The following is a 24636-nucleotide window of genomic DNA, read 5'->3' on the forward strand; positions in this document are numbered from 1 at the left end:
TTACCAAATGTTAGGTTCTTAGGTATTACTTTTATATTTCTTACATTTATTTTTTATCATAATAATTTACATCAGTAATCACTAAACCACTAGTCATCATTGGTTAAATGCAATATCATTACTGTTGTGGCCGTTTACATCAAATTGTATGAAGAATATTCTGACTGTAAACATATTTATTTTGCGATTTTTGCTTACAAATGTTATGAACCGTAACCCACCATTAAAAACATTTACACATTTTAAATGTCTGAATGTTTTTTATTCAAGCTGCAGACCATCTTTACTGCAGGCTGCAAGTAAAATGTGACATAGAGTACTAAAAAAAGGAATGTGGGTAAATCGGCAGTACCAGTTCAAAGGGCAAATGCTTCATTATGTTTGAGTGACTAGTTACTTTGCTTAGTTTGATTCATGCGTGGGTCTAAAATAGAAGCTAGTCATCATTAATCAGAGGCCTGTCATTTTGCTGGACTTTCAACTCCTGCTTAAAAAAAACCTTTGTAGGTAACAAAGGTTATGTAAGCATTTTGTGCCTTAATTACACTTGTGCGATCAGTACAATTAAACGTGAATGTGTAAATTCACTAATGCAGTACTTTAAAACTGCAGTGCATAATGGAGTTGAGTACTGTCCGAAACCTTTCATGTTCTTGTGGCGCCCTCTGCTGTCTAAATAACGTTATTACTTTGTACGCCCGTTGACTTAACTGGAGCTCCTCACAGAAATAATTATATCTATGTAAAACCAATGATGACACATGTACACAGTTTTAAATATTTAATGTTTGGAAATCACACAATTATTAATAGTCAGAATTATTTCTGAATAAACACGCTCCCCAGAAACAACCCATTACAAAAAAAATAGTAGAAAAACTCAAGTAGGACACTCGTCAACAATTAAAATAAGTTTCTCAGCTGGGTAACACCCAACAGTTCTTATTGAGTGCAAAGAGCAGCTTCATAAGAATAGGGAATACATTATTACACATAGATTGATTTTACAATAACGCATGAAAAGTATCAATTGATAAAGCCTGTAAAAGTATGTATTTTCTGTAATTGACAGCTAAGGGTGTTATTAACGTCAGAATCCTGTGGTCTTCATTTGGGTGCATTCACACTGAACACTTCGACTGCTTCACCGTGTCCCCATTACACAACACTTTGTTTACTACACACATTCACTGTGGCATCCTTTCCACAGGCTTCTTCAAGTCATTTATTTCTGTTCAGAGAAGCATTGATATTTTGCCAAGATCTTGTACCAACGATGGGATGTTTAGATCCCCTTTATAAATAATTAATATTCATTAATTCATACTTCATATTCAGGTTAAGACATTTCTTAACCTGATTTTAGTAGCTTCAGCAATCTCCTTGGATGATCTTTGATGTGTGATGCATACCAACAATTTGACCCTTCTGCAGAAATGCCAACTTTGGAGAAATTTGATGAATAGTGTCTGCCCGGACCTCTGCACAAATCATACACAAACAGGACATAAACAAGTCGACTAATCAGAGCCCTGTTGGTCATGGTTGATGAAACTGGAGGATTGGAGGTTCACATCGCATGCAAACTGAACCTGGAGCCTGGAACCTGGACCAACAATAGGCATACTCAAGAGCAGTGCAGTGTAGAAGCATATTTCAGTATGAAAATCTGTTCTACTACCTGTGTCTTTGGACATGGTTGTTTAACAAATAAGCAACTCACTGCATCAGTTAAGAGCTAAATAACTCCGAGCAGTGTATGTCTTTCTTTTGTGCAATTGGCAGAATAGTTAGTAAGAGTGACTACATTAATTATGGGCCCAGGCCCATCTCTTCACATCGTGTACCAAGCTTGAGTATGCATCGGAGTACACACCCCACAAGCAGCCCATTATATGAGAGCAGCATGAGTAGCCTTAACATTTCCTCTTTGTTTAGGCTTACAATGCAACGGCAATTTTGCAATTATTTGTGTACAAAAGAAGCTATTCTTTAAATGTGTCATACAGAAAATATGTAAGCGTGTGCATAAAAACATGAGGTTTGACAGATACTATGGGACTATAATGTACTATGGAGAGGGTTATTTTCCTCATTCGAAATTTGCATTGGAATTTCCTCTTCTACTGCCTCCATTTTCTTGTCAAACACACCCAAGACGTCCCAGGACTGTGGAACGAGGTGCCGAGCGAAGGCCAGCTCAGCCAGCCATGACACGAGAGTCAGAGTCACCAGAGAGATAAGCATAATCAGAGTCCTGTAGGGAAAATAATGGTTGATGACTCCTTGGTCTTCCCTCCAGCCCGGGTAGAGTAGCACAGGAGGGATGCCCAGCGCGGGCTCGCCGCTCAGCACACGCAGCAGCAGCGCTGCGATGTAGGCGCTGATGGCACCGTAGCTGTTGACAAAGTGAAGGTGCACCACACAGAAGAGCTGCGGGCTCACAATGCAGTAGAGTAGATCTGAAGCTAACAGCCAGAGTGCAAGCACACTGTTCTTGTTAAAAGCCAGACCGGTTCCAGCCATGCCCACCAGCAGCACGCTAACACGGAGGACCCATTGCAGCTCCTTGTCTGAGGCCTGTGGGAAGAGGGTATAGATGCCATGAATATTGTGTTGCATCGCTTGTTGCTGAGCCAGTCACACGCACACACCTGTTTTCTCAAAGACGTCTTGTAAATATTTTGTGTGAACATGGATGCTGATGACAGCAACACAGAGTCCATGGAAGACATAACTGCTGCTGCTATAGAACCAATGCCCAACACTGACACCCAGGTGGGTGCAATGTAGGACAGGACCAACGGCAGAATAATCCCTGCCTCCCCGCGTTCATAAGGTGGGGGTAGCCCATATTCTGTTTGGTTCCAGTCTTAGAAAGGAGACAGAGTGGATGAGGTAGATACAGAAACAGGGGGGGGGGGGGATCATTGATGGTGACAAAAAGTATATATGGTGTTATGAATTTTATTAGAGAAGCTTTGCTCAAATAAAAGGAAACCTTTAAGATGGCTTCTCCTTTGTATGATATTTTCCGCACCATAAGGCGTACCGGATTATAAGGCGCAGTCAATACATTTATATATCGTGGCGTAAATCGGCCAGCGCTGCCTCTGTGTTCGCCATCTTCCATCCATCGCTCTCACGCCACTCGCAATTTCACTTTCAACCCCATGTTCAGCAGTGGCCATCAATCATCCTGGAATGATGGTGACCTCCGAATTCATAACTTCACTTGGTTTTTCACAGTAGCAGAGAGATGGGTGAAATGTTGTATTGCATCCCCGGAGACATGACGGACGTTAAGCTTATGTACTGTACATATTGCATCATGTCCTCTGATTGGTTTATTGCTGCGAGCATACGTACTGTGCGTACTACGTATTGTTCTCTGATTGGTTTATTGTTGCGAGCATACGTACTGTACGTACTACGTATTGTTCTCTGATTGGTTCAGCGCTGTCAGCGTACGTATTACATACCCGTGTCAGTGGGAAATAGTCTGACAAGTCAATCAAGCAGAGCGCTTTTTACAGATTTTGGAACTCGGTGCACACATATGGCGCACCGGACTATAAAGGTACATTGAAAATGATGGGCTTTTAAGTGCGCCTTATAGTGCAGAAAATGTGTTGCCTGCAAAGCTTCTTATTCAAAAAAATTCATAACAAAAAGTAGATCTGCTCTCATTGCAAAGGCTTTTAAAATTAGCTGAAATTTAGTTGACTATGAAATGTGAAATTTTGTCGACTTTAACAAAATCAATTTAAATTAAAACTAAAATATATTTTAGAAAAAAAAAAAGTACAAATGAAAAAATGAACACTGCTTACAAATCAACATGACCCTACAGCCCAGGGCGGTCTGGTTCCGTGCATGCATTACGCTCCCGCTGTGTGTGTAATGCCGAGTGTGTACCTGCAGAAACAGCCACTGCTCCAATGACGACTGACGGGATTCCCATAATAAAAGTTACGCCAGCAGCAGCAAAGCAGGTAACCTGAGCCGTTGTTGAGGAGGCTGCTGAAAGGATCCTCTGGTGTAGACACTGGTATGCCAGTCCTCCTATAGTCTACAACACACATAAGAAGGTTCACAGCAATTCATTGAGTATTCCAGTTATAGTATGCGATGACACGCCGCTAATAACATGGATAAAGACCAGACTATAGATAAGGGTGCCTACTCCAGGGTCTGGTTTCACACATGTTGAGGCGCTAGTAAGGTTGAAGAGGGTACATACTGGAGGAGAGACACTGCCACTCAGCAAAATGTCCACAGTAGAAAAAAAAGGTAGCTCCAAATGTGGTTATAAGGTTTTGAGCAGACGATTGACAAAGTCATGCCAAAGATGCCAATGTGGATGGAATTCAAACAAATCAGCCTAATTTATACCGCTACAGCCAAAACCTTTGGCATGCCTTTATTTTTTTGGACTGCATGTAAATCTAAAGTATGTGTTACGCTGTGTTAATATGTTGATTTCATTCTAATTATGTGGATGCATGCTGTCTTGAACATACGTATACAAAACATACACTGATGGCTGCAAAAACACAGACCTACAGTATGTTCCTTGTATTAAATGTGACTAATGACGGTGTTTTCTGTGTGTTGTTTATGCAATGTGTTTATAAAGGGCCAGAAATGATGTTTTCAACAAACAAATAACAACGACCAAGTCAACTGATGAGCAAAAATGTCTGACCAATATCAAGAAATTATCTGTCCATCGTCCTGCATCCTCGAGCCGCAGCACTCCCACCCATGACTGGCTGTGTGATTGGTTGAAATAAACTGCTTGTGAGATGCCACCAACCGCAGGACTGGTAATAATAAAGGGAATACAGACCCACTGAAACAGAAAACAAACTAAGTCGTTAGTAATAGCAACAAAGTAGCAAAAACAAACACGGCCTTGACATTCTCACTAATTTTAGAAATGGCTCACCAGACTGACAAACATGAAGATCAGTTGGATAATATCAGTGTATGCCACTGCATAGAGGCCTCCTAAAACAGTGTAGAAGATGGAGACAGCTGCAGAGATCAGGATGGAGATTACCAATGGTAGTTCCAGGATGATGCTCATCGTTCCTCCTGGAAATCACATGCAATGTTCAAAGACTGTACAGTATTAAAAACATTTTATGTATGGTTGGTTAATTAGACTAGTCTGGAGGATATGTATCAAATATATTATTATAATCATGGCCTGAACTATGTGGTACAATGCAATTTCTCAGTGAAGGTGCAGTGATATATCATTTTTTGACCAAAATTATTTTAGAGTTGGGACCAAATGAACAGATTCCAGCCTTTAAATCATGCATACGTGTGGTATATACATATATGTTCATAGAATGAACACAGAACGATGTGCAACTCCTTTTCTGTCTCCTTTCTTCCTCATCATAAGCACTGTGCACCCTGGGCTGATTAGTTAGGTTAAACACCTAGAATGACACAGCATCCGTGTGGTTCTTCTGTCCCCTCCCTCCACTTAGCACCTTGTTCACTATACAAGTCTTCAATAAAAAGGTAAAAGCAAGTTTAATTGTTCAAATAGCCACTTCAGTCATTTATATTAGGGTGTGACTAATAATGAGTATCGCAATATTGTTCATCATACCTTGTTCATCACCACACAGAGAAAAGTGTTGATTCTTCTATTCAAATGCTAAATGTTATTCAATCAAGAGACATGTTTAGTTTACGTCTTCTATTGTCAACAGTTTGACATTTTATGTCAAGCTGCTCTGTCTCCTACCGGTGATGTCACTACTTCAACTACATTACCCTTAACATTAATTTTTCTTCTGCTTCTACTTAATACTTGACAGACATGAGATCTGATGTCTGAATGAGTTTAAAATAGTGTCATTCTTAGTCAGATTTTAGTTTCTACAGAGGGAGGGTGATCAGAAAAAAAGTTTGGGGGAAGTAGGAGAGGCCACATTATAATTTTGCGTGGGGACTACTAAGTGTAAATAGGAACCACAAGACCAATTAAGCAAACATTGTGAGTCAATTACTCTCACTTACATTTGGGTTAGTAAACACACCAAGCGCACGACTCCTGCTGCTAATCTAATAGCACACAAAACAAATATTGAAGTCCAGAGACCCAAAGGCCAAACTGGCTCTTGACGAAAGGCCAAATGGTCAGGTGCTGAAAACTTAATCCATGAAACCTAGCCTTAATTGTTCACATTTCTGCCAGCCAGTTAGCTTAATAAACGTCAGTAACTAATAATAATAATGTTATCATTACTTTTAAGTTGAACCAAGTTAGTACATTTTTAAAACAGTGGGCTCATTTGGACTCTTCCTTTTCTGTAATCTTGATCTTGAAATTTCGAATTTGTTTAAAAGTGAAGTCTTTAGGCAAAAACGTTATAATTAATTAATAATTCATATGGCTTTTTTTAAATATGCTTAACGATTGTGAGTAGTAAGGAGGTTCTTGGGGGGAAAGAAAGGATGAACACCCCTGCTGTCAGATGATGCTGGAAGTTACCTTGATGATGCAAAATACGACATGATTTCAAAGGTTTCCATGAACATCTCGATCACACCTAAATAAAGTCAGTCTTTTCACATGCAAAGATAAGCAAGAATTAAAATAAAGTTACTAACCTAGAGCAGCGAGGATGGTGGCAACCCACAAAATATCACTGATCAAAGCAGGAACTAAGATTGCGGTCGTGAACATTTGGCCGTAGCGGTGCTGGAATGGGTCCAACATCGTCACGTAGCATTTTGACCTCATTGGTTTTGCCAAAAATAATCCTCCTTGAAAAAGATTTTAAAAAGAACAGGGCAATGAAATACATTTTATGATTCTCATTGAACAAAAACACTTAAGGAGTCATCTATGTGCAGTGATAATTCAAGTTACATACATGTGATTCAAGATGAGACAAATTGGAAAGTCATCCATCTGTGGAGGTACATTATTTTACACTAAAAATAGTGCAATGCACAGGAACAAAATACTAATCAACATTGTTCAATTCTATTTTATATTATGTTTATCCACGATCCATGCCTGTCAACAGTTAGGTGGGAGAAAGTTGCTATTTTACAAGTCAAGTCAAGGCTCACGTCAAGACAAAACAGTTAAAATGAGGTTCAAAGGTCCAAAATTACGTCTGTCAACACATTAAAGGGGACCTATTATGACCTATAAATATTATTATAATGTTGTATTCTGTTGAATGCTGTATTCCATAGAAAAAATAATTTAATGTTATATTCTCAAATCCTCAGCCAATAACAAATGAACAAAATACGAAGGAGTGCCTGGTTTATGAGGACATTTTAAAATGTTAGCAACTCCAATATACTTTGAATAAATATGGACTTTTAGGTCACAAGACACAAGCATGTCCTTATTTTGTGGCAGGAATACCAACGTGTCAACTGCATCAGGCTTGGCAGCTGTCTGTTTAACTTCCTTGTACATTTGTGGCAGAGCTTGTGTTAAATAATTATGACTTCAAAATGTCTCTGGACATCGCACGTCCATCGTTTCTTCTTCTTTTTTCCCCACTGTTGCATCGGGGACCATGTATTAGCAACATGATAAGGCTGCTTTTGCTTTCATGAGGAATGCATCAGTGCGGTAGACATCGCACACATTCCTCATATTGGAGTTTGTGCCAAGTTTTAAGGAGGTGAAAACTATTTTTTTAATGCTCTAGATTCGAAGTACCCCCATATAATTGATTTATGTGATGCATTCCATTGTAACCTGATGTATGATGAAATAAAATTAAACCACTATCATCACCATTACCATATTACCGAGTTACTACTTATTCCTTGCAGACTTCTTCCACTGCAGTATCATTAGCCTGTTGGCTTCAACTGAGCCTCCTCTGCTTCACCCCTCTTCCCTCCTTCATGCAGGCATGAGGGAGATACAGCTCAAATCCAGTCTATATCGATATCAACGATATGGTTGATATCATGCTTAAAGTAAATAGATATTTTTTTAAATGTCGATATCGCCAAGCCCTAACCGTGTGTAAAATCTTAACAAGAACCATGGCATCATCTTGTAAAATAGATACAAACTAGGAGAACTACCATCATGCCAAGGACAACGGAACATGTAAATGAATGACCAGACTTTGTTGCTGACCCACAAATAACCACTGACTCGATTCCGTTACTTGAGACATTAAATGCATGACTTCACATCTCCTGTCAACTTGCAGCAAACACACAGGGCACTTGTTTAACACAACAAATTCAGAACTTCTTTCGCCTGTAGGGGATCATTAAATGGTTTTTTAACTTACCTAAAACAAAATTCAAAAGAAATGCAACAGGCCCAAAAGCCCAGACGAGACCTTGAGAGGGATTATAAACAGCCTCAGCAGTCCCCATAATATAACCTCCACCAACCCATGTCGCTGAAAGAAATCACAAATAAACACAATAAACATAAAACAGTGTGTCAGGCATTATCAATAGACATCAGCTTGGAGTGGACATTACCCATTACCCACCATTTTCATGTTTTCTTGGAAGCTGGGTAATTTCTAACATGTGGTGGCAGTGTGTTCCACAACTGTGATCCTCTGATACTATTTGGCTACATTTCTGTATCCAGATCCGTACTCGGAATTCATGGGGCATAAACCGAAAGTGGGCATTGTTTTTCTGTAGGGCGGTAATGGGTGGGGCTTAAATCGGTACATTATTTATGACTGAAATTGACATGGATTGATCAGAAGTGACTATTTTTTTATTATTCAATTATACATGTACTGTGTATGTGTAAGTGATCTGTAAGACTAGGATTTAATTATTGTTTAACAAAATAGCTCAAATAGCTATCATTATTCAGTTGTAAGTCACCAGCCAAAATCAGTATTGTGAAAAAATGCATTGACTGATTTGGTTTTATCTGTCTCTGTCTATGTTTACCTGAAGGTGACATAGCATGCCCATAGTCCAGAAATTTTGAGAAAAGTGAAGACATCCCTCACATTTCAGCCATTCAACCAATGTATCTTCTCAAAGGACAATAATATATGGTATTTTCAGAGGACAGTAAATCTACACTGCTTTCCAAACTGTTCACTGACTACTATTGTGAATGTAAATGTAAATTCAAGTTTGACTTTTTTCTTTCTGGTGACTCATTGATAATTAAACACACAGCAGAAACAAACAGAAGGGTGAAAGAATCAGTAAATGACACATACAAGAAGAAAAATAGCTAACCTGTCATGGTAAAAACTCCTAGTAAGACATTGATGTTGCGGCCTCCGATAATGGAGACTTCGTTCTTTTTGCCAGTGCATTTCTTCTCCACTTTCTTAGATTTGCGTGACGCCAAGATGCCAGTTAGCAGGACGACGACATAAAAGGCAGCCACAGCCACGAGTCCAGCCACATTTACTGCCATGCTTACCAAGCACGAAAACTGCAAACATATAGAAAAACACAAAGACCAAAAAGTTTACAATGTGCAGATACAGACATTTATGATAAATGTATAAATGCAAAAATATTTTATAAATGTGTCCCTTTCATTAAGACTGAACAAATGAAGGTCATCATACTTCCCACTCATTGGCTGTAACAGTACTAATATTGTTTGTCAATAAATTTTAAAGTGGACCTATTGTGTTTTTTCCACTTTTCTGACCTACATATATAGAATGTGGTATTGTCATGTTAAACGATGTCACAGTTTCAGATAATGAGGTTTGCATTTGGAAATGAGCCTTATAATAAATTTGGGATGGTTCTAAATGTTCTGTGTGATGTCACAGATGGGCAGGCATCCTTATATGAGCGTGCGCTGTAGGCCAGACATGCCCTCTGCCCTCCGCCAAGCTTCTGTATTTATGTTGTTAGCAGTGGCTAGCAGGAAGTGTTTCTTTGGGTGTAAGGGAAAGTTACATTTGTTTAAAATTCCTAAAGGCGCATTAGGCACAAGTGGTTGGAGTTCCTGATTCCCTACCAGCAAAAGAAAAATATTTGGCATTTCACACAAGACTGTTTCATGGGCCAGTATCCGGACTGCTATCCAATATTGACAAACAACCAATCACAGGGCATATATAGACAAACAACCAATCACACTAAAATTCATACCTATGGACAATTTGGAATCACCAATTAAGCTAACATGAATGTTTTTGTAATGTGGGAGGAAACCGGAGTACGCTGAGAAAACCCACAAACGCACAGGGAGAACATGCAGATTCCACGCAGAGATGCCCGAGTGGGGAATTGGTTGAATGGTTCTTTGTCTACATGTGCCCAATTTGACTCGTGAGTGAGCAGGTGTGTTAAATGATGTGGCTACTGAGTTGAATTCATTAAATACAATGAGAAAAGTCATGGTTGTAGTTATTGTGAATTGTACATTTCACAACCAAATAATGGTCGGAACTGAACACTTATTTAAAGCTCATGCCTATAACGTTTTTGACGCCGGGCTACAGTGAAAAGCTCCCCGAGTCCATGATAGCGGCTATAGCGGAAAACCAAAGCCTCCAAAGTGACCACGTTCCATCCATCATTCATATATACCTGTCAAACCAAAACAACAAAAAGGTCGATGGAATGTCTTCCCAGCCGACATTGACTCACCTCTCAGTTGAACGTTGCAATGAGCCGTGCCGTGTTCCTCCTGTGTCTCCTCTTCACATCTGCCACCTCTTCGAGAGACTGCGCTCCAGCACTTCTCTCCATTGTTTGTCCTCGCCGCCCGCGTTGTGTTCACTGCCGTCACCACGAGTGGAAAATTTCAGGAACACGGTGCTCGAAGTCAAGCTGACCACTGAAAGTTCCCACGCCGAATGCAAACGTAACAATCCAACATGCACATTCACAAGAAAACCTATTTCATAGTTTGATATTTGATATTGTTTGATATTAATTGATTTTGTAAATAAAGAAAATACTAATTAACAATTGTAGAAGATTACAGGAAACAAAGAAATAGAAAATAACACCTTAAAGAGGCCACCATTTTAATCGTCCATCCATCCATTTTCTGTACCGCTTAAATCCTCAAGGGTCACAACCTATCCCAGCTGTCTTCGGGCGAGAGGCGGGATACAGCCTGGACTGGTCGCCCGCCAATCACAGGGCAGGTATAGACAAACAACCATTCACACCACACTCACATTCATACCGAAACTGGAGTACCCGGAGAAAACCCACCCACACATGGGGGGGAACATGCAAAGTCCACACAGAGATGCCCAAGCGGGGGATTGAAACCGGGTCTCCTAGCTGTGTGGCCTATGTCCTCACTACACTACAGTCCACCGTGCAGCCCATTTTATTTGTGTAGTTAAATTATTTTAATGGTGACTTTTTTCAGCCGTTTGTATTGCGTTGTGGACTCCTATAGAGCAGCTGCACACAATAACCCTCACAGTAAGCTTTCTAGATATTTCAAAATCTGCACCTATTTGGATTTTGTGCCTCCTGTGAAAACGTTTTTCATTTTTTTATGTATTACACCCATGGCTCGCCCCCAGGCACGGTTTGGGCCGCTAGCTGCGAACCCAACTTTATAGGAGTTGATAATAAACAGTGATTTATCTTTTTAATTGTCCACTTTTAACATACAGCCATATGTGTTGGATCCCGAATCCGATGACCAGCTAATGACCAGGCGAATGACGTTTAAAGGCAATGAGAGGCGTTCATTTGATTGGTTAAGATTACACTCGGCTGTGTTAAACCCTCTCACACCTCTACTACCTCTTTGCTACTTGGGAGAGATGAAGGCGTGTTGATTTTCATGTAAGCAAGGTCTGAATCCAAATGAGCAACTAAAAGTCAAGTTATTATTTATTGATCCTACAGCTTGGATACTTGGATATTTGAGATACTATTAAGACGGGGGTAGTGGTTCTTTTAGAGTTGGGACACCATGGAATTATTCCAGTCAGATAATGGACACTTCATACTGAAAAGCAGGATCAAAACTAGCAAACTTCTGTCAGCGCTGCTCAAGCTTTTTCTAAAATAGTGCATCACATAACTCATTCAGGGACACTTGGAAATCACAATCACATCCCAAAGCAGGTGGTATTTACTAAAGCAACCACTTGTTGCTCATACAACAATAAGACAATGTTACAAAATGTTCTACTTTTAACAGACATCAATGTTAAAACTAACCTTGGGACAGATACTGCTTTATCATGTTTGTTAAACTTCCCCCTTTAATTTATTATGAAATTGAGGGGGCAAGGTGGCGCAGTGTGGCAGTGGTAATTTGGTCCAGTACACCACGGCGAGGAGCCAATTTGGTAATTTGGTAGACTGACTGCGCCAAGATGGGTTCCCAGGCCATACAACCTGCTTGGGATTTTATGGACCTTGTCCTTGGGATCCTGGAATGCTCTCATCACAACTCTTATCTTAGAGTAGTGAAAATAAGTGTGTTCTATTTTTCCCTGGCCCTGTAACATCCCTGATTTCCGTGACCTTTAAAGGCTGCATGGCGAGTGGAGTTTGCATGTTCCGTGCATGCGTGGGTTTTCTCCAGGTACTCCGGTTTCCCCCACAATTAGGTTAATTGGTGACTCCAAATTGTCCATAAGTATGAATGTGAGTGTGAATGGTATGTGCCCTGTGATTGGATGGCGACCAGTCCAGGGTGTACCCCGCCTCTCGCCCGAAGACAGCTGGGATAGGCTCCAGCACGCTCGCAACCCTCGTGAGGATAAGCGGTAGAAAATGAATAAATGAATGAATGTCATACATGACTTGATCAAAAATAGAGGTAGCAGTAAAAAGGCATCCACACATGTAGTTACATATCAGAGATGCATCAATAAGTGAACTGCTGTCATGGTAAATTCATTAATTAATTTTCTATGCCGCTTATCCTCGTGATATATATATACATATATATATATATATATAGACAAACAACCATTCACACTCCCATTCATACCTACAGAGTCATCAATTAACTTAACATGCATGTTTTTGGAATGTGGGAGGAAACCGGGGTACCCGGAGAAAACACGAGGAGAACATGCAAACTCCACATAGAGATGCCCGAGGAAAGAATCGAACCCGGGCCTGTCACTGCAGCCTGCGAGCTAACCACTCGGTCATTGTGCAGCCTGGCAAAATCATGCCGAATATCAAAATGTCGATAGCTGGAGTTGTGCTGTTTATGTTTATGTTTATTGTGTTACGTCCATATCATTGCTTGTCCCTGTATAGCCTAAAATTAATTGGTAAATAAACATTTAGTTGGAAAATGCAAATATAAAACCGGTTTGAAAGTAAATAGGGAAATGACTCATTAACATTTGTGTGAATGTTATTGAAGTAGTTTTAAGGTGGGGTTATATGAGGTCCTTATGAGTAGGTAGGATAAGGACAGAACCAGTGAGATGCTGAAGACAAGGTACAACACGCAGCAAGTGACATTTCTTTGAGAGAGGTGATACACTGGCTAGGCATATCTACTTCACACAACCCCACCTCATTTTCACAGAGAAAATGCGGGACATGTACAAAACCTACAATATTTCATAGAAGTAATTCGGCATTTCAGAAAAAAAATCATCATACCAACAGTAAAATATGTTGGTGGTAGTGCGCCAATGGCTGAAGAAGAACAAAATGAAGAAATTGGTGTGGCCTAGTCAAGTCCTGACCTGAATCCTACTGAGATGCTGTGGCATCACCTGAAAAAATGCGGTTCATATGCTCGAAAACACACCAATATAGTTGAATTACAACAATTCTGCAAAAATGAGTGGACCAAAATTCATCCATAGCAGTGTAAGAGCCTCATTGCAAGTTATCACAAATGCTTGATTGCAGTTGTTGCTGCTAAGGGTGACCTCAACCAGTTAGGTTTATTATTGATCTGAACATTAGATTGCACTTTTTCACCCCACTGTATTCATGCCCGGTTTGATACATCGCAGGTTGAGAGTTGGCATACTCAAGAAACTGAAATGAACTGAGGAGGATCCCATAATGCAGGAACAGACACTAGTGAGTCATTATTTACAGGCGTGGTACATGCATTGGCTTGAAATAATTCATGCTAGGTTAATCAGCGGGAAAAAAAACTTGCCTAAAAAATAGCAAAAGGGCTCCCAAAAGGCGGCCCATGAGACGCACAAGTACATGGAGACTAGATTCTAGATTCTGTTCCACAGATGGCGGTAATGCACACCGACAGCTGCTTGCCAACCACTAATAAACAACAGAAGAAAAACACGACGAAGAAGAACGCACCATGACAACTTTCCATTTGAGCGGGTACAAGATACCTCAATTGGATTGGGGATTTTGGGGACGGAGGCTCCTGATGCGAAGCACCAAATCCCAGTAACCATGCCATTCTCCCAAACTACTGTTCAGTAGACAAAAACAGAACCTTTAATAGTGGCTATCACCCCAGTCAAGTCATTATGTCCCTTAAAAGTGCGATGAATAGCATTTTTCAGAGTGTGGGAAGCAGACCTCACTGTAGGCTCCACTATCACATGGTTAATTATTACTAAAGAACAGCCGGAGAACTACATATACAATTTTTATTCCAATAAGAATTCCTTGTGAGCTTTTATTATAGCAATGCAACTATGGTTCAAATCCTGGTGTGTCAAGTGTTTTTTTCTAAGATTGTTCCAAATTATCTGTTTTCCCTATAATTACATACACTGCATGCGATGTACTCTGTCGGACTGTTAGTGTTGGCTTGTGTTGACGCCATGCTGTCAGCCTCTGACTGTAGGCGATTAAGAAGCACAAGCCCTTCGCGTCCTGGGTCAGAGGTGCACAGTATCCAGTGATTGTTGGACTTTTCGGCTTTATGGGCGTCCAAGAAAGTATGAGCAGTCACCTCATATTCATTGCCATATGTGGTCCTGCAGGAAGACAACACACAGCCACATGGGCCTCAGGCAAAGAATATTCACTCGGGCTCTTCTAATATAAAATAAAATCACCTCCACGATCGAATACTCAGCCAACTCAGAATGTCATCATAATTTTTAGGGGAATTTTTTTATTTTCAAAAATAGTTCACGAGCACGAATGGATTAACTGCGCATGTGGTTTGCTTTTTCTTTGGCTTTTGTGGCACTAAAATCATGTTGATAACAAGGCTTTACAGTCTCCATCAGAATGACAATTCTACCTTACTTAATTTTTTTAACTTGAGTCTCTCAACCAATGTTATCCCTGCTGTCTTGAAAATCTGCTTATGTTCTTCCTTTGCTGAATAATTTGCTCAATAATTATAGGCCGATATCAAAGTTATGTATTCTGGCAAAAGTCTTGGAGAAAATTGTTGTCGTACAGCTTAAATCATTGAGGTTCATAATATCTTATCCAGCAATCAATCTAACCGATGTGGCTTCCGCAAACAACATAGTACATTGTACAACAGCTGCTGTTAAAGTTGTCAATCATATTATTGAGTCCCTTGATTGTAAAAGGGTCTGTGCAACTTTTTATTGATTGTCTAAAGCATTTGACACTGATCATGACATCTTGTTAAACTTTCTAAAATTAAAATCTGATACTGCTATTGGTTGGTTTTATAACTATTTATCAGGTAGAAATCAGTGTGTCTTCCTCCTTTGTTCCAATAACTAAAGGAGTACTCCAAGGCTCTGTTTTAGGTCCATTGCTGTTTTCTATTTACGTGAACAATCTTTGTCAAAACGTATTCAACGCCTCTTGTAAAAGAGATTTTTAATCTCAATGAGGTTAATCTGGTTAAATAAAGGATGAATGAACGAATGAAGTCTGTACACGCCAGAGCTATTTCTTTCATAATACTGAACATGATATGAACTTATCTAGTTATGTTTGGCCTTGGTGGCTGGCGTTCTGGAAAAGAAGGAACATTGTTGGTACTTTGGTGTCAGTTTCCGTTCGGTTCAGTTTGGCCTCAGTCTGTTATCTTTTGAGAATAAAACAAAAATAAGTACCCAAGAAGGTGATGTTCCAAAACAGCCAGAGCCCGGTTGGTCTTGCAGTGGAGGATGACCACGTTGAGATTAGCCTGTGGACGTCAAAGGCCAACCTTGTTAAGAAGATTACGTATGATCGAGCAGGAGAAATATTGAATCATAAACAGATGAGGTGCTCACAGGTACCGGCAGACCCTCGTGTTCAAGTCTCTCCTGGGGATCAAAGTGCACTATCTTCCACCAGGAGAGAAAGGAATTGCTTTCGTCCACATTTACTTCCTGGAGACGAGACCTCTGTGCAGACTTGAACAGTGTAATCAAGGGGGGAATTAATCCTAAATAAATACAATCATCTAGTATTTGCTGTGATGACTGTTTTTACCTTTCTGAAACTCAGCACGTCACTTGTCAGATAAAGCTGAAACAGAAAGTGACATTATCACGGTATCGCATCTACAGTATTGTCAGGACTTTCAAATGTAAAAAACGTTTTTCTGTTGAGTTTGTTTACAAAGTTGCTGAGGTTTCTGCATGAAAAGCCCTTAGGCATCTGGCCATGGATGGGTGTGTGTGCATAACCAAGTCAGTCATTCTACCGGCAGATATTAATACTGACAGCTGCTTTTCATAAAAGAAAACAAAACCACTCAATATATTCCCAGTTCCTGTCCCGGATTGGCTTGAAATAAGCGACAAATCAGAAAAACATTCACAAACGTGGAAATTTGTTGGCTGCAACTTCTAACTTCTAACTCCTATAACTTTCTGTAGCTGTCTATGTTGGAGTGTTTTTGTTACTTACACCCCGGGCAAAGCCACTTGTTGTTTTCAGGGCAAAACTTTGCTCGTAGTGCAGAGTAGATCCTTCAGGAGTGCCATCTACACTGTAAGAACATGTAGCATTATATGTTACCTTCTGGGAGAGTTGTCCATGCTTCTAGCCGACACTGTGAGCATCTGTGTGTGTGTACCTGGAAATGATGAATGCAGTACGCACAGAGGGCTGGATGCTTCTCCCTGCACTAACTCCACATGGAGCAATAATGCCAGGTGAGGGAGTCTTCACGATGTTCTCAATGTATGCATTGATGCTTAAAGCACAACACTCGCCCTGTTCGCCGATGTTCACCAGCATCACAACATCCCCAATGTGTAACCCTCCATCCTCGGTGACGCTCAGTTTCACCTGCACATGGACAAACACAGTCATCATCATTACCATTCCCACTGCTGTTGTGTTATTATTGTTCATTTGACATGAACGTACCGGTCTCAAGATGTGGTGTTTGAGGAAGTCAACTTTCTGAGCAGCAAGTTCCCCCCTTTGTCTTTTGGTGAGGTATTCCATTCTCACATCCTGTAGACACATCCATATTTAAGTGGCACTCGCATCCCACATTAACCAGTAGTCAAGACTGTAATGTGACTGTTCCTCATAGGTTCTTAATGACAATTGACACAATTCATAACAGAACTGACTCAAAATACTAAAAATAATTTTAAAAAGTCCAAACCCATAGCATGCACGCTCAACCGTGACTGTGTTTGTGGGGGTTCATAAATGTCCTATGTAGCTTAGTTAGCTGATATTATTAATTTCTATAATATATGTACTGTACCCAGGGCATTGTTTAAGTGGGCAATGTTAGGACACTTCCACTATGTATGTACCACTATGCATGTACCACTAGCAGTTGGTACATACAGCTCACATGTTGCAGAGTAAAGGGGTAAAGTTACATCTGGAGGCCTGTAAAGCCTGGTATAAAGGGTCAAGGACTATATGCATGGATCTTTTTACCCTGACACAAGTTCCAGTAATAGTTGACCATAAGTCAGCTTTGTCAGCCACCTGTTGTCAGTAGAGCTGTAGTGGCAACAGCTGCCCAATGGGGGTTGGCCCAATGCGTTTTTTCATGGGGCCCAGAAATCCTGGCATCATCCCTGCAGGTTATGTTCCCTGTTTATAAGGTGTGTGGCAGAGGCGGAGCTTAAGGAGAAGCTGGGGTAGAACCATAGACATAGATACACGCCACATAGTGTGGGTTTGTCTGTTGTCAGTTGACTGCTCAGCACTCCTTGCGTCGTCTATCTAGGTATGTGGGTACAACTGGATACCCCTAAAGTTTAATTGGATCCCCCAAGTGTTAACCCAGATGACTGACAACTTTAACAAATCGCCTAAATTATCTGGCACAACTAACAGACACTTGCATGTGTGTCACGTACGTGGGGCGTGGCTTGCCATTGCCGAGCTGGAAGAGGGCGGGCTTCTATGCTTAAAGTACATTCAAAAGTTTGCGTCCCCCGTACAGTACCTCAGAAGGCAGACGGTAGCTTTGGATATGTTTAAACATTTACAGACCAATTGACTGTTCGAGAAACAAATTAAACGTTTGTGGAGCCCATGCAATAGCCTTAGCCACCCCAATGTGTGACCATTTTTTGCTATGAGCTCATAAAATTGTCTGGTAAAGTTGATATTGCTATCAATTAACATAGCACCGAACTAAACTTCCTTATTTTTTGACACATACCTCTTCCAAGTGCTGCTCCTCCTTCCAGTTACCAATTTTCACATTGGTGCGATAGGTTTTAAAGTAGCTGTTGGAGGCCATTTTGTAAAAGAAGCTGTTTATCGCCGAGAAACACTTCAACACTACATGACTCGTGCGGCGGTTCCTATGGTAACAGCTAAACCGCAGTCAGCCTACTTGCTACCATCGAGCCCCGCCGCTAGAGGGCGCGCTGTCAATAACCATGTAATATCTGGCTGGGGGGGACTGGTCTTGTTGGATGACGAGCTGCCAACCCGACGCAGTTAAATAAAGTCAACGTCATCTTTTCTCGCACTTTTGGACTTGCAAGGTAGTTAAAAATTATTTAGCATCTTTCTACGAGCTCGGGTGACAAAATGGAAACGTACTGTGACGATTTGCGTTTGATGTTTATTCACTCAGTGTCAACAAAGTGTGTGCGTATTTAAAATTTGTGAAATGTCAGTGAAACTTTGGCACTGTGTAATTCTCATATTTGCAGTTTTTATGGGATTTGCATACTTTTTGATATAGTGGGGGGTAGAAATGGGGACATAAATGTTTTCACGTCCCCTCGATTTGAAATAATTAGTAACATCTGCACTGCACAGACCGAACGTGAAACCGAAACCAGCTAAAGTATACACGCGTAAGACTACTACATTAATAATAACTACTTTGTAAATATTGGACCAAGAAAGGATACCACCATTTTTGTCAGTGGGTGAAGGGAATAAAATGATAAGACAGGAATCCCAACTCCATGTTCATCACTGATATTGTGAATAAATGTACAGCAAAAACATAACTGATTATACATCAGTTATTTGTCATTTGAGACTCAGCAGTTACACCATGAATTCATATTTAATAACAAATTGTACTGGTATCTGAATAGTTAAATGTCATTATTAAATTGATTCATAATAGATGTAACATTTTAAGTGAATTCTAAATATATTCCGCCCTCTTCCAGTCCGAGCATGTTGGCTTCGCCCCAGGTGCCTTTGCTAAGCGGTGTCATTTGGGGTTTGCTAATTAAATTAAAAGTCATTTTAATTTGAGGTCGTGTAAAATAACAGTGTGCAAACACACAAGGCACACGATCAGTTCGGCAACAATATGTTTTATACATGGTATAATATGTTCAGTGTGTAAAGGTTTTCTGTACATGGGGAGTATAGCAGGGTTTTTGCACATGGAGCTGGATGAGAAGTGAAACAAGAAGTTAAAAATCAAGCCAGTCTCTAAGTAGGTAAGTTTAATAATAGACCAAACCTCTGCCTGGGCCTGTAGAACGAATTAAACGCATTAAACAGTACAGTTATGCTGTACCTGATAGTCTTCATTGTGAGCGTAATTCCCCCATATTAACACAACCCCGAGTTCTCCAGCAGATACAGTATGTAGCTAGACGACGCTTTAAAGGAAAACTGCACGTTTTTGGAATTTTGCCCATCATCCACAATGCTATACTAAACTATATGTAGGATGTGAACACATAAGCTCAAGCTTGACCAAGTCGCCAATTAACATGGAACACGCGCCATGGTGGCACAGCAAGTGAATAGTGTTGAAACGAGGTGCGTTCAGGGATATCTGGTCATTACAAATTTTTTTTGTGGCAAAGAGTGCAACCCACCAGTGGAGAATCACTGGCGTAAATGAAGTAATATTAGTGTAAGCCAGTAATATCAATAAGTATTGTTACGTTATTGTAGGACATGTTCTGTCATACTTAAAAGGTCTGCATTTATTAAGCTTCGCTAATATGTTGCTTCATATCAGGTCATGGCTCATCCTTCAGTTCTTTTCAAAATAATCTTTGTTTCCTGTACAAACACATTCCAGAGAGTCTAGTGGGATTCTGTCCAAGAGTTAGAATTTAGGTCATCAATGACCGTTGGCCCGGCCTCTGGCCCCTGCACCATTGAGATGACTCAGTTTGTAGTTTTTCTCCTTAGGCGAGTCACTGTCATCCTCCTCTTCATCGCTTCTGTCATCACCTTCCAGCTGGGGAAAAAAAGCACAAAGTGAGGTAGAAAATGTGTTGAGAGCATACACGTGTAAACCCACCTTGGTGAAGATACACTTGTAGAGCATCTTAGATATGAGGACGGCCCAATAGAAGTGAAGCATGAGGAGCACTATCAACATGGCGTTGAAGAAATAGTAGCCAAAGAAAGGAGCAAACCTCTCCAGTGGATACACCCATGTACAGTGAATCACCCTGTGGACGATCAGTCTATTACACATCTTTACATTTCACAACCTTTATACTTGACACTTACCAGAAAGGAAAAAGTACAAGTCTGGTCAGCATGAAGAGGAACGTGAAGACCACAAACATAGCATTAGCAGTCTGATGCCACTTTGCATAGTTCAGCACCTTTGCACCCTGCAAGATAAGAATGGTGTTTTTGATGTGATTTGGCCCATGGGCCGCTAGTTGGATAGCCCTGCCATAAAGATGCATACACACACACACACACACACACACACACACACACACACGTGTTCTTGTTTGCACTGACCTCTAGCAGGATGTCAGCAGAGTCATGCAGTGCCATCACAATGGTGCCAACACGGATGTAGTTGGAGATCCAGGAGAATGCGAGGAGAGTTAAAGTGGCGATATGATGTATCACCTGCTCTTTGAAGTCCTGAAGACAGGCACGCCGCATGTTAGCATGTGTATGGAAGCATCCATATATCACACCACCACATAATTTAGTACACAAATGATTTGTAGCAACAAATCTGACCTTGTAAGCGCACAGTGTAGCATCATTATAGTATATGGCCAAAAGATGGCAGCAAATGACCATGAGTAGGACAATTTTGGCCCTCTTATATACTGTAGTTCATTCAGATATCCATCCGTCCATCTTTTATGCTGCTTATCCTGACTTGGGTTAAGGGTATGCTGGAGCCTATCCCAGCTGTCTTCGGGCAAGAGGCGGGATACACCCTGGACTGGTCGCCAGCCAATCACAGGGCACATATAGACAAACAACCATTCACACTCACATTCATACCTATGGACAATTTGGAGTCACCAATTAACCTAGCATGTTTTTGGAAGGAAACTGGAGTACTTGGAGGAAACCCATGCAGCATGAAATAACCAAAATATTAAAAACAACTCTCAATACTACAGGTCAAGCTCCTGTATTGGATCATGAGATTATACAGGCGTCTAATGTTGTGGCTAGTGTTTTGCATTGACCTTTCTGTTTGTTATTTGAGATTAAAATGTCACTTTGCACTGTGATTGGCTGGCAACCAGTCCAGAGTGTACCCTGCCTCTCGCCTGAAGTCAGCTGGGATAGGCCCCAGCATAACCCCTGTGACCCTCGTGTGGAAAAGTCTCATAGAAAATAGATGGATGGGTGTCACTTTAAAAGCTGCATGTGTAAAATATACACATGCAGTAAAATATACATCTACTTACCTTTCGTTTCACATCAAAAGTAAGGCTAAGGAGAAGCGAGAGGTAGAAGCCCATTTCCAGGAAGTAATACCAGTACTGGGATTGCAGCAGTGACTAGACACATAACACCAATTTTATGATTATTGTTTCTGAAGTCAATCTTGTCTCTCTTGTCTATGTAAACACCTTACCTGTTTAGGGAAACCCGCCCACACCTCCTTTATATTGTAAAACCAGGGTTTCTAGAACCAGGAAGAACAAAAATGACACCAACATTGTCAGGGATGGTGTGAACTGTCATTTAGGACACATATCAAATAAAAGGACCAAAAATACGTACATCATGGAGGGCGAGGATTCCGCCGACAAATGCAAAAAAATAGAACACGCATCTCCAACTGTTGGCATGAAAATCATTAACAAGCCATTACAAATTAGCATTTTACGAATTATTTCATTGCTGATAACATAAATACAAACCTGGCCTCACAGAATCTTTTACGAAGCCCTGGCCGTTCCTGGTTCCGCCTTCTCCTGAACCAGACTTGAACTTTCCGCTCAGGCCAGCTGGTCTTCTTACACAGAGCACTCACATCGACCTGAGACATATGACCGAAGTCAGTCCAAACTCAACTCCTTAATGACTGTGAACTCTTAAAAGAAATTATCACTTATTTTAGCTCACCGGTGACAGAATGTGTGCTTGTTTGCGGAAGTAGTTCTCTAGGATGGCGTTTTGTTCTACAGTGTGACGTATTCTGTCTTTAACTCCCCAAACATTGGCCAGTGGAGAGGCCACCAATCTGTACCAGCAAGAACAAGAAAGAACTCCATTACAACTTTAATAATAGTGCGAAACAGCACTTATCACTCAAAAAATAAATGTTTAGCCTCAACAAAAAAAATCAACGCAACAATTTCCATTAGTCTTTCTTAGTTATGACAACTTAATTTGAAATTGCTTTGAACCAACAAACAATATTGCATTGCACAAATTAGCTTTTCCTCTTCACTCAAAGCTCATTTTAAGTAATGCTTACTGAATAATTGTTGTCATAGGGACAGGTTTTTAAGTTCGTAACTCAAAGAAATATGTTAAGTCAACTGACTTAATCATTTTATTCAAAGTAGTTTAATTTGTTGTCTACTTAATTATAATAACAATGCACACTGCTTTTTAAGTAGCAGTAACTTTATATATATGTGTGTGTGTGTGTGTGTGTGTATTATGTTACCAAGCTAATTTTATTTTAGTCATGGCAACTTGATTTTTGTTTTAAGCTTCCCAACAATAAAATTTGAGTGTATATGACATGCTAAATTAAGTTCATGTAATAGCCAACATTATTATTTGAACATAACTTAAAAAATAAAGTTAGCAACTTAGAAAGTTTATCTAAATCAATTAATTAAATTTTTTACATTGCATTTATGTATTAAATCAAGTGGTGTCAACAGATACTGAATTACTTTTTAAAGTGTAGTACTGCAAACCAGAAAGAAATGTCTAATGTATCTTTAATCCAATTTAAAACGGCACATCTTTCATATTTGTGGCTACTTGTTGCTACGCAGGGCCCTTAGATACAGTATGCAGACTGACTCCGTGTTCCAGAAGTCATTAGAACACAAAGTCATCGCTACAGGCCAGATTGCCTAAGCCTTTCATCTTATCACGTCTTACACTCACCGCTCAAAGAGGAACCTGACCACGAGAAGGCAGAGTGCGTACGGCAGCACGGCATAAAGTTGAGAGGCTTTGGCGTAGATGCGACCTTCCCGATCCTCCAAGTCCGCCCATGAGACATTCACTGGCAGCCATAGACGCTCCCACCACAGCCACTCGGTGACTGTGTGTAACATGCTGTTGGGAAACACACAACACAGCACCGTTGCTATAATCATCATCATCATCATCATCACTAATCATGTTGGAGGTGTATTTGGCCTCCTTATTGTGTTGGGAAACATGCAACCCAGTTTCCAGAGGAAATAGGACAGTAAATGCTGGAGTTGATGTTTTCCTTAATGAACTCCAAGGCCCAACCACAATGCACATTTTACTAAATACCAAATTGGAACCTGCTCTCAAAATGTAGTCGGATTTGAAACTAAAAGGCACTGAAGTTATTAGAAACCATGAAAATCTGCTCATTATTGACATACTTTATATGTCAACCTAACCATAACAACCATCATTCAATACTCTCCCTATGCAATTACTCTTTCACCTTTTGTTAGCTTCCTTAATGCTTCTCCTGTCTATCGATCTATCTATCCATCTTTTGTACAATTTCCTACTAAAGTCTCAGGCGAACATGACAAATAGCAGATTTAAGGACAAGAGCAGATACCAAAGGGCAAAAAGATAAACAAATGAAGGAATTTACAGATGTAAAGATTATAAAGTCCTCCTTCCTGTGGACTCTGCCCATGGGTGTAGATAAAACATGGGGAGTTTTTTTTTACATTACAAATGATTGTAACGTGTACTGTTTTAAATCCTTTAGAATCAGCTATTATTAAATAGAAAGTAGTACTGTTGAAAAGACTTCACGGTCAGCATAGTAGTGTTATCATTTGAAGAGCTGCAGGCAATGTTTTCCATAGACAAGTTCCAACAGAGGGAAGGCGTGTGTGTGTTCAACTCCATAACAACTATCTCAAAAATTTTAAAATACTAAATGAGAGCATCTGAAAAACATGAAACTGGAGCCTATAA

The 24636-nt window shown here is 40.3% G+C and overlaps 3 protein-coding genes across 5 annotated transcripts; all 3 read right to left on the reverse strand.

Annotated features, from left to right (window-relative positions):
• Positions 1 to 775: 775 nt before the first annotated feature.
• Positions 776 to 11042, reverse strand: LOC131131629 (high affinity choline transporter 1-like). The gene is made up of 9 exons (XM_058076489.1): positions 10621 to 11042; positions 9241 to 9442; positions 8310 to 8423; positions 6640 to 6795; positions 4952 to 5100; positions 4709 to 4855; positions 3919 to 4072; positions 2655 to 2872; positions 776 to 2580 (listed from the first exon to the last, which is right to left on the reverse strand). The coding sequence occupies exons 2-9, from the start codon at positions 9422 to 9424 to the stop codon at positions 2062 to 2064; spliced, it is 1641 nt and encodes a 546-aa protein (XP_057932472.1). The 5' UTR covers positions 9425 to 9442; positions 10621 to 11042; the 3' UTR covers positions 776 to 2061.
• Positions 11043 to 13261: 2219 nt separating this feature from the next.
• Positions 13262 to 18623, reverse strand: cfap161 (cilia and flagella associated protein 161). Of its 3 annotated transcripts, none has more exons than XM_058074604.1 (8): positions 18482 to 18623; positions 17212 to 17301; positions 16916 to 17130; positions 16747 to 16828; positions 16327 to 16362; positions 16125 to 16223; positions 15963 to 16036; positions 13262 to 14891 (listed from the first exon to the last, which is right to left on the reverse strand). In XM_058074604.1, the coding sequence occupies exons 1-8, from the start codon at positions 18560 to 18562 to the stop codon at positions 14657 to 14659; spliced, it is 912 nt and encodes a 303-aa protein (XP_057930587.1). In that variant the 5' UTR covers positions 18563 to 18623; the 3' UTR covers positions 13262 to 14656. The 3 variants fall into 3 exon arrangements, with proteins under 3 accessions (XP_057930587.1, XP_057930588.1, XP_057930586.1); XM_058074605.1 differs by lacking the exon at positions 18482 to 18623 and adding an exon at positions 17797 to 18475 and having other exon boundaries at positions 13264 to 14891; positions 16125 to 16247; XM_058074603.1 differs by having other exon boundaries at positions 13265 to 14891; positions 16125 to 16247.
• A 1731-nt stretch (positions 18624 to 20354) lies between these two features.
• On the reverse strand, positions 20355 to 21337 carry cers3b (ceramide synthase 3b). The gene is made up of 3 exons (XM_058074606.1): positions 21016 to 21337; positions 20773 to 20879; positions 20355 to 20711 (listed from the first exon to the last, which is right to left on the reverse strand). Exons 1-3 carry the CDS (start codon positions 21307 to 21309, stop codon positions 20375 to 20377), a joined length of 738 nt encoding a protein of 245 aa, XP_057930589.1. The 5' UTR covers positions 21310 to 21337; the 3' UTR covers positions 20355 to 20374.
• Between the last annotated feature and the right edge of the window lie 3299 nt (positions 21338 to 24636).

The sequence above is a fragment of the Doryrhamphus excisus genome, chromosome 6, assembly GCF_030265055.1.
Source record: "Doryrhamphus excisus isolate RoL2022-K1 chromosome 6, RoL_Dexc_1.0, whole genome shotgun sequence".
In the NCBI taxonomy this organism is placed as follows: Eukaryota; Metazoa; Chordata; class Actinopteri; order Syngnathiformes; family Syngnathidae; genus Doryrhamphus; species Doryrhamphus excisus.